This window comes from Ruditapes philippinarum, unplaced genomic scaffold (genome assembly GCF_026571515.1).
Source record: "Ruditapes philippinarum isolate M1 unplaced genomic scaffold, ASM2657151v2 ctg3534_1_1_1_1, whole genome shotgun sequence".
NCBI lineage: Eukaryota > Metazoa > Mollusca > Bivalvia > Venerida > Veneridae > Ruditapes > Ruditapes philippinarum.
The window spans coordinates 1-10,955 of record NW_026852240.1 but is presented as its reverse complement, the minus strand read 5'-3'; the positions used below and the strand labels follow the sequence as shown (position 1 = coordinate 10,955).

The 10,955-nt window shown below is 34.0% G+C and overlaps 1 protein-coding gene across 1 annotated transcript; it reads right to left on the bottom strand.

Moving 5' to 3' along the window:
* Nucleotides 1-280: 280 nt before the first annotated feature.
* Nucleotides 281-8,799, bottom strand: LOC132753679 (E3 ubiquitin-protein ligase RNF14-like). The gene is made up of 6 exons (XM_060744174.1): nt 8,598-8,799; nt 7,382-7,475; nt 6,550-6,696; nt 4,613-4,803; nt 2,263-2,488; nt 281-543 (listed from the first exon to the last, which is right to left on the bottom strand). Exons 1-6 carry the CDS (start codon nt 8,759-8,761, stop codon nt 319-321), a joined length of 1,047 nt encoding a protein of 348 aa, XP_060600157.1. The 5' UTR covers nt 8,762-8,799; the 3' UTR covers nt 281-318.
* Nucleotides 8,800-10,955: the final 2,156 nt, after the last annotated feature.

Here is a 10,955-nt window from a genome sequence, read left to right as displayed (position 1 = left end):
CCGACGAGAGTAACCCCTATATGTCACCTTTTCAAGGCGACACAAAAAATAATCTGAAGCCGGTTGAATTCATAAAATTCATTTTGATGATTTTACAATCTCAAGTACAAATTATTCCTTCACACTTTTTTTTTAAATTTCTAGATTTTGGAAGTAAATTTTCATTGATATCACTTAAATTTTACCAGAAAATCGTTCAGAATTCAGAAGCTCTGTAATTCAGAGGTATCAATTGCATAGAAAACAGAGGGTGAAATTTCAGGACCCTGAAAAATGAATTCACTAGATTATTGGCAGTGATGACGAAAGTTCCATGAACTAAATGGCTGTGTGTTGTGGACACGAATTTATTCCAGCAAAATGTTTCCCCACAGTTCCCGTAATTTTTTGTTTACAGTTAAAACAGACGCTCACTTTACAGTTCCAACAATGTATATGATTGCTAGCGGTCTCTTTAATATTGACCTGCTTACATGCTGAGCATCTGAAACTTCGATTCCGTAATTCCGGGTTATCCTTGAGTCGGTCATTTATCTGCTTTCCCTACAAAAAAAGATAGAAAAATAAAACGCATATAATTATTACTAAATAAAATATGCATATATTTATGAAATGTACATAAATATCTTACTTTAATTCTAATACGTGTCTGGATAATCATTAGTTTATTAGCATCCAAGAATAGTTAATAATAACTTGAAAATAAGATTGCATAAAAAATTATTAATTATTTCTTGCTGAAAAGCAGATCATTTCAGATTTTTATTTTTACCAGGACATATATTATCTCTGGGAAGCCTCCGGGACAATCATCTGTTTTCAGGGACAGTCCGGGATGTCCAAGACGTTATGGCATGTATGTAAAACTTTTAAAGGGTATGATGAAGAAAATCTGACATTAGATTATGTAGTAATTACACAAGTTTTACACAGTGCTTAATATCAAAACTAAAGGAAAGGCTAATTATTAGTACTTTATTTTTATTCTAAAAACAGAACACATAACTTTCCTAAGATACAAGGAAGAAAATCTTTCATTAATTTATGTAGGCAAAGGATATAAATACAATCATGTACCCCTCAACAGGTGGTCCTTGACATTAATTTATAATGAGGGTAATGTTCAAGATGTTATCTGGAAGCCTGCAAATGTGGGTTTTTTTCCCCATTTTATCTCAAGGTACAAACACACTATTACCAGTATAGCTTTACAGTACAAAACCCTTCACAATAGAATGATCCTTCCAAGTTGTCCTTTCATCAGTTCATGTACAAAGATGTAAATGCTTATCTTATTTGTATCCCAGAATTTTATGGGAAAAACCAACATGATAATATGGGAAAAACCAACATTTGCCGAGTTCCAGGGTATCGCCATTATGAGGAATCTTAGTTTAAAGTGTATAAAGCTATATATCTGATACAAAAATTATTGTTTGGATTTTAAACAATACTGCCAACATGCTTGTATGAAATAAATATGGTAATAAATTGCCATAAAGTGAGTGGCACATGCACAAAATCATTGCTAAACGGATAAAACTCCAATTTGAAATAGCAAAATATTTTGTTCCGGAACATTATATTCTGTTTATGTACATTATTCATGCGTGTTAAATAACAGGGACATTCTATGTTACAACTTTTTCAGGAATCAACCATTTATAATAAAACCAAAATAATTTACTGTTGAGAAAAATTTTATAAAAAATATTTCACAAGATATAGCTTTAAACCCTTTAATGTTAGTGTAGGTTGGAAAATCATAATAATATATTCTTGCTTTCTGAATAACAAATATTTGCTTCAACAAATAAATTAAACTGGATGCAATTCAATCAATATTGAATTTGCTTATCAATCATTGTGAAATTCAGACAAAGTTTTTTGCTTTTTTTCATTACTTAACAAATAAAATGAAGAATGACTTTTAAAAACTTTATCATTTATAATCATATACATCAGAGAAATGGGGATAGAGATTTCAATGTACACGCATCAGTTTTGTTAATTAGACCATTACCTTTGTTCTCTTATACCCCTAAATCTAAAAATCTAGTGATAGTTAAATTTAGTGGCCGCATGACCAAGTAGATAACTCGTCACCACTAGTTATCTTAGGATTGCTGGCTATGTTACTTTGCATAAAGATTTACACTTAAAATTTCTTTTTCCTTTTCATTTTGCTTGTCAAATATCTGCCCTTTCCAGAGTACTCTTTTTTAACACTTGTTAAATGAATTAATAATAATTAATAAATACCGTAGTATTGGGTAAAGCATTTCTCAGGACACGTTGTGCCGCTGCGTTGATTGGCAGAAATCCGTGATGTTCTGGCTGCCTTATATCTGTATTATCAATTAAATCTTCTTCAAAAGTAAATGTGTTGCATTTTGGAGAATCGGCGAAGTGCTTATAGCCATCAATTTGTTTCTCGCAGATGTAGCACATTGATGTACTACAATACGTGCATACTACTTTATTACAACTGAAAAATAAAATGTCGAACTAAATGAAATGTTAACTGATAAAATCAATAAATGTTCTTGTAATTACAAATGTTTATATCATTATAAACTGCCGGTCATAAAACTTGGCAATTAACGATGAACATGTAAAATGTTTATGCCAATAAACTTGTTGACATTTAAATTGACTTGATATTTAGTCTGTACACTAAGCTCAATAAGGACCGCACTGGATTAGTTATCCAGGGGTCACCTAAGTTTGATCCTCTGCCCAGGTGTAATTTCTCTGTGACAACAGATTTCCAACATCGAGTCTAATTGGACAATTGTCTCTTACCGCTACTTAGAGCTTATTTGGGATATTAGTACCCGCTAACTTGTGAAGAAATAGATAACTACATGTACTGGTTAGTTATCCAGAATAGCCACTTAAGTGGATCAACTACATAGCTGATTTAAAGCATGTGTTTAAATTGGATTAAAAACTAGTAAAAAATAGAAATGTGTCGTCATGCCACGGATGCCCCCCCATGCAACCAAAATTTCAGATGTTATAATAATTAGTTCCAAATTTGTTTGCACAAATTATTTTTTTCATTTTAAGTTCAAAGCCCTTAAAACTATTCAATGTTAACACTATCCATTTTTATACAAAGTTCAAGGCACTGAATATAATACTTTTACACTGTTCTGTAAAGTATGTTTTGTTTGTTTGTTCTGGGCTGGTGGCCTATGAATACAACGGCAAGAAAAATAATTGACATCTTTTTTTAAGATGGCCCATGGGTTTTTCAGCTCAACAGAACATAGATATGGTTAACCAGATAGTGTTGAAAACTTTGCAGTGGTTTCAAATATTACTTAGTGGCTGGGCCGATTTCCCAGGAATTTGGATCAACTAGATAAACTTGTTTTTCACATATCTTTCTTGCAGCTACATATACTTATTTACCCAAGAGAAATTACCTGGAGTTAAAATTTTATGATGTTAACAAAATGTTTGAAACAGTTTCCCAACATCATACACTCTATAACGGACAGATTCAGAAGGAGGGGGAGGTTTGGGGATTTATGATCACACCCTGGGATTTGGCTAGTATATCATCAATTTCTGTGCGTTTAATATCAACTGAAGCTTTTTAGTGAAAATCTTGCCAAAGCTAACAGTATTATACTCTCCTTTTGAGAAGAATATTAAAATTTGACTTCTGACCCACTCTGGAAAACTAATAAAATACCAAACTTCTTCTGGAGTCTTCCCTTGCAAAAATTTTGCGACCAATGCTGATATTAACTAGAAATGTGTCCTACACCCCCCCAACACCCCACTGTCTACGACATACAGCAAGACAATATGACAGAGGGAAAGACAAAAAGAAATTCTACATGACTACCCTGTATCAATAGTGATTGGGGCATCAAAACAACATCCAATCAAACTGACTTTTGCACAACTACACATGTTGGCCAAGAGTTTAATAAACTTTCATGACTTAAGATAAAATACTTTTTGAGCTACACATCCCACAATTTGAACATTGCCAATTTATAATAAGTCAAGGGCAATAACTCTTACAAAACTTAAATTGTCCACATTCAAAACAAGTTCACATGCATATCAACATTGCTGTAAAGTTTGTTGATTTTAGCACAAGCATTTTTAGTGGTACACATGACACAAACTGTTTTGTCAATGGCACTTGCTCTACAAATTCTGTTCAAATATACAAGAAACCCCCAAGGTGCACAACTACACATGCTGTCTAACCTTCCTGTGAAGTTCAATGACTCTAGGTCATATACTTTTTGAGCTATGCACGACACAAATTAAAAATTGCCCATTTTTACTAAGTCAAGGGCAATAACTCTGAAAAAACTGAATAAATCTACATGCAAACCACAGGTGTACATCTTTACATGCTGATCAACATTACTTTAAATTTTGTTGACTCGAGCTCAAACATTTTTAGAGCTACATGCCACACAAAAAGAGAACCCACAGATGGACAGACAAGGGCAAATGTAAATGGGGGGCACAAAAATTCTGGATTTATGCCTTCCAAATCTTTCCTTCTAGTAAAAACCAATTTAACTTATAATCATTGTTTTCCTTAAACAGTATGATAATAATGAAGTGTTCTTACCCTCCTGTCTTCATTATAGGCGATGTACATTTCGGACATCTTTTAGTCATTTTTCTAATATACATTTTGCTGTGCTTATTCTGTCGCTCCTGCTCAAGTGTCTTTATTATATACTCTTTTCTTCTCACGTCTTTCTCGTCAATTTCTGGTAATTCATCAGAAACATCTTCATCACCTTTACACTTTTCACCCTATAATACAACAAATGAGACGTGCCAAGACAAAACCAACATAGTGTGTTTGCGACCAGCATGGATCCAGACCAGCCTGCGCATCCGCGCAGTCTGATCAGGATCAATGCTGTTCGCTTACAGACCCTATAACAAGAAAAAGAAACTGATAGCGAACAGCATGGATCCTGATCAGACTGCGCTGGTTGGTTTTGTCGTGACGAGGCTGAAATATCATTATTATTTGTGGGGAGCTTATTTCCATGGTTTTCGTGAATTGATGTTTTTGTGGATAGGTGAATCCCCGAATTTGAAATCCAACAAAATGAAGCTGTAAGATTATTTTGCATGACATTATTTACATTTTACCCTTTGGAAAAATAAAAAGTCCACAAATTTAAGAGCCACGAAAATGTTCTTTGTGACAAACCACGAAATTTCATGCCCACAAAAATTCACAGTACAAACTATAGTATTATAATTCAAATTTTACAATCTTACACCTCTAATCATTTCCTTCAAAACAAAATAATTGTTACGCATTAACCTTTACCAAACTAAATATCATAAATAGACTTGTCCATCTTTCAATCTGGACAAAACCATTCATCATTTTAGGGAAATTTGTAAATATGTACTGAGTGAATTAGTAAACAGTGCTGACCATGATCAGATAGGTCAATCTCAGGTTTTTCATTGGTCAGTGCACATTCTGACATCCAATCAAATACCTGAAAGGCTAAAACCTCAGTTTGAGTTTAGAAAATTTTATAATAACCTCGATCCCAGAAAAGAATACAATTTTAATATTGGCTGACCCTGATTTCATTGGTAACGTTAATTTTTAGATATAAGTGTATATATTACTTAAAACATCCTTCAGCTTTTCTAAAGGTTAAACATTGTTATTTTTAGATAAATCGTTTCATATAATTGTCAAATCAAAAATATTGAAGTGTCAAAAAAATTTTACGTCAAGAAAAAAAAAAAACAATAAGGAAACCCCTTGATACGTTTAACCTACCAGTCTGGTCACTATATGTTAATTAATAAAGCCGACGATTTGTTTCCCGATTTTCTATATTAAGACACAACATTACTGACATGCTATAAGGAAGATGTTTTAAGACATAACAGTGATATGAAGCATTTTTTCAGGATAAAATAACTAAAATACTTAGTTTGAAATAATGCAGAATGGTTTTTCCGACTAAAAAATAAAAGGTGAAGGCTTTAAAAAAGATTTCACAAAATGTTTATGGAATCATTTAACTAAGATTCTTAAATACAAATGTTACAGTTCCTTTTAGTTATACTTCTTTTCCCTCTTATAATCAAGTTATTTATTATGGAAATTTGTAAAACATTTTTGCAGTAAAACATCTGAATTGGGCTATGTCAGAGGATATAGAAATTCTGTTTGTTCGTTTTATTAGGTTTAACGTCACACTGACACAGTTTATGTCATTAAGTTGACGTTCCAGCTTTACTGGTGGAGGAATACTTTAGGTGCCCTTCCATGCATTATTTCAGGCACGAACGGGCACCTGAGTAGAACCATCGATGTTCTGTTAGCTAGCTGGATGGCTTCCTTACTTGAAAGAATTCAAAGTCCCTGACGGGATTCGAACCCACAGCGCTGAGGGGCAAGTGGTAGAAATTCTGTAAACTCAAAACCTGAACCTTTGATATTCATAGAATTGAGACAGAGATCAGACATAACAGGTTTCCACTCAAACCCAACACTGGGCTTTTGATGTCACTGACCTGATGCCATTTATCCATACAATCTGTGCAGAAAGTAAAGAAGCATGCCATGCACTGAGCCAGTTTCAAACCTTGGTCTGGTTCCACAATCACAGGACTATTACATCTTGGACACCATTTTACATCTCCCATTGTCTCCAGTGATTTCTACAAATACAATTCACATGTATATCACTAACATATCCTTTTAATTAGTTTATTTTGGCTTTGTCATTTTAGTTTGTTTTGATCTTATCACCTATTTTATGACATTTTTTGTCATATCCCGGGAGCTAGTCCACCTAACCAGTTCCCTGGATAACTAACCAGTAATCATCAATTTTTCAGTAAGTGACCGGCTACTTTAATAATCCCTAATCTGACATGATTTCTAAATCTGCCCTGAGGATAAAATGACCATTAGACTCAATGTTCTTGATTGATTGTCAATCAAGGAGAAATTTTGTCCTCGCCCAAGAATCAAACCAGTCACCCCTGGATTACAAATTCCATGCTCTCCCTGTTAATTTTAGCTAAGTGGGTACATTCTCATTTCAGAATATGTTATTCATATACTAAGGAGTGCAGACTATGAACTGTCTACTCTAAACCACGAGCCTGTACTTTTATTTTGATTATCAACTAAAATCAAAATGTCGTGAAAATTTAGTGTGTGTCATTACTTTATTAAGTTTTCCATCTGTTCACACCTCATTCTATTCTAACCAATCTGCCCTGATTCATCTGCAAACATGTACACAGAACATGCTACTTATAGTGGCAAAATTTTAAATTATTTCAATCTGTGAAATTTTAAAACTTAAGAAAATCATACAAAATTAGGTATACATACAACTAATGACAAAGATTCAAATCTTGAAAACTCTTCCTCTGTTAGCACTTCCTTCAGTATGTATGGTGGAATGAATGCTTTACACATAGGGCAACTAAAATACAGAAGAAATTTTGCACATATTAATATTTACAATTACTTTTTTGATTTTTTTTCTGTAATTTAGGATTCCCAGGCATTATCCTGCTGGGTCTGAAAATGATAACCTTTTGCTACCAGTATAAAGCCAGGCCAGCCTGCACATCCGTGTAGTCTAACCAGGCTCTATACTGTTAGCAGGCCAGCTTAAAATTTTCATATTGATATCATTAAAATTTATAATGTTAAGTTCCAAAATTTTGTAAGCTGGATAAGTCCCTTTAAGATGTTCAGCAAGTTGTATATCAGGGGCGTCCGTGGCTGAGTAGTGAAGATCCTTGACTTCATACCAGTTGCCCCTCACTGCTGTGGGTTAAAATCCCACAAAGACTTTGTATTCTTTAATGTGAGGAAGCTATCCAGCTAGCTTACAGAACATTGGAGATTCTACTCAGGTGCCTGTTTGTGCCTGAAATAATGCACAAATGAGCCCCTGAGGTCTTCCTCCACCAGTAAAGCTGGAAAGTCTGCCATATGACCTTTACTTTGTTAGTGTGATGTAAAACTCAGGAATGTGAAATTTTCCTGAAATATATAGGTTCATTTTCTTAGATTAGGTTTATTTCAGTATAGAATACACATACACGAACATTTAAAACAACATGTATCATGTACAAACATATACATGAGAATAAATAAGCCATGTCACATGCACACTAGCACCATGGAAAGCACAAAAAATCTACCTCAGCAGTGCCTGGACAGCGATGATGACAGTTGATCCCTTGACAATGAGTGTTAGCGTGCTGCAAGTTTTGACCATAAATTGCACAGATTTGGCAGTTTTTATTGCACAATTCCTGCAGTATTCACCTATATACACAGTGATGGTGAATTAGTGATATTTTTCTTTTCTTTGCATAATAAATCATAACATCATGATCATCTGGGAATTGTAGGAAGATATCAATTATGCACCTTTGTACCTTATTACAGGCATAAGAGAGGTGATGAGAAGAACCAAAGACCTGCCATATGTTAGCTGAGAAGTTTCCTTAAATAAAATATTTGAAAGTCCCTAGTTGGATTCCAACCAACAGCAGTGTGGGTATTACGTCAATAAAAATATAACCAGTACCTTATCTGAAGAACAGATCCCTCCTTTACCAAAAGTTGACAGTGAGAACCTAAACACTCCTTACATATATGGTGGCCACATTCAGGAAGCAGGAAAAAGTTGTGGCCAAAATTTTGCTCGAAGCATATATTACATTCCTGAGTGGATTTGCGAAATACCTTCATCTGTTCCTGTCTGTTAAACCTGTAATATAATCATACATTCTGATCATTCTTCAAACTTAAAAAAAATTCAAGCGGTGGCATGGCCCAGTAGTTAGTTTGCCAGATAAGAATGATAAGAATTGCTTACCCCGTTTGTTCAAACCCACATCAGGGAAAAGCTGTTGCTGTTTCCTTTAGCAAGAATATTTACACTCATTGCTTAGAACTGAGAGTATAAGCTTATAGCTGCCAACACAAGCAAACTAAATAAAACAAATTTCACAGTCATATTAATTTCTGAGGAATAATGGGCCTTTAAGATAGGCAAGAAATTAGGTTGAATTTGAGAGAAACACTTGCCTCATCATTTCAGTGACTATACTGTTGAGATCTTCTGTTTCTATAGCAACCCTGCAGTCATCTGTTTCCTCATCTATAACATGTGATGTCACTGACAACTGAATGTCAATTCCCAATGTCCTGAAAGAAAACATATTTACCTTTCAATGACACTAATATTTAATAGATTCTCCCTAAGATGTCACATACAGCTAATATTTAATAGATACTCCCTCTGATGTCACATAAAACTAATATTTTAAAGATACTCCCTCAGATGTCACAAAAAGCTAATATTTAATAGACTCCCTCAGATGTCACATGAAGCTTATATTTAAAAGATACTCCCTCAGATGTCACATCAAGCTAATATTTAATAGATACTCCCTATGATGTCACATAAAGCTAATATTTAATAGATACTCCCTCAAATGTCACATGAAGGTAATATTAAATAGATACTCCCTCAGATGTCACATAAAGCTAATATTTAATAGATACTCCCTCAGATGTCACATGAAGCTAATATTTAATAGATACTCCCTCAGATGTCACATGAAGCTTATATTTAATAGATACTCCCTCAAATGTCACATGAAGGTAATATTAAATAGATACTCCCTCAGATGTCATAGGAAGCTAATATTTAATAGGTACTCCCTCAGATGTCACATGAAGCTAATATTCAATAGATACTCCCTCAGATGTCACAAAGCTAATGTTTAACACTGCACTATCATAACAGGCGACTAAATAGATCTACATTACTGGAGTCTATGCATCTATTAGCACCAGCAGGTGAGGTGATTTTGACCACTGGTATTGCTTAAAATTTGTAACAACAGGGGTTAGGCAAAATCATCTTCCCTGTTTCATCGCCATATGACCTTAACTGTGCCATAAAACCAAACAAAAACTATAAGGAAAAGTAGGAGTATTTTTTCAGCATCACTGACCTTGACCTAATTAGATGTCAAGGTCTACAGAAGGTACATGTACCACTTTAGATATCTGAGTCAGTAGGTGAAGTCAATATAAGTTCAATCTGATTAAAATCAGGTCTAAATAACCCTCCGTTTTTATATCTGACCATGACCAAATACGAAATCATTTCTGGTGACCTTTCACACAGCCAATCATTGGCAAGCTGTCATAATTTTGAAAGTGATGTGGTTTCTAATTTTAACCCTGGGAAAACCAATACTGCAATAATTTTCACGATTTCGAGAACAAACATGGCGTTGTCCATAAAGTTTACAGGTAAACTGGCAAAACAATCTTGCTCATCAAAAATTGACACTATTCTAATGTCTATGTAAAAACCGGTTTGATTGCATGGCTAAAAATAGCTTTCTCGGGAAATCCAAATTATACAGATGGCGAAACAATTATACAGTACAGATGGCGAAACAATTATACAGTCGTCATCAGATCTACATAAAAGAATTAAGTAAATCCTGAACTATAAGATCAGATATAAGTTCTGACTCATGCACAAACACACATATTCTCTCCAATCTCAATGCGCTTGTATTCTATAATTGTGAGCATTTTCAACAAGAATCACTTAAATAGCTTCCTTGTTGTTTTCCTTGAAAAGAATGACAGATGAAAAGCCATTAAAATACATAACTCTTAAATCATTGAAAAAATTGTGTGCTACTTTGCACGCTTCCTCTTTGTACTGAAGTGTCCATTTAAGTTTTACTGTATTCTGAATTCAGTTTTTGCTATGAAACAGTCCAGACAAAAATTACAGCAGTGGAATTGTAGTGTTTTCCCCAATATTTTAAAGCCAAATAAATGCTGTTCCCCTTGCTGCAGACAGTTTTATTTTCACTTTAAATGTTTATAATTTTCACCTAAAATGACATGT

What these genes read in the sequence shown, in the direction of transcription:
- LOC132753679 (XM_060744174.1), bottom strand. Translation starts at nt 8,761, where the DNA reads ATGAAGGTATTTCGCAAATCCACTCAGGAATGTAATATATGCTTCGAG. An exon ending in TTGAATCTTTGTCATTAGTT is followed by an intron (nt 6,697 to 7,381) that starts GTATGTATACCT and finishes TTGTATTTGTAG; the next exon opens with AAATCACTGGAGACAATGGG. An exon ending in ATGCTTTACCCAATACTACG is followed by an intron (nt 544 to 2,262) that starts GTATTTATTAAT and finishes CTTTTTTTGTAG; the next exon opens with GGAAAGCAGATAAATGACCG.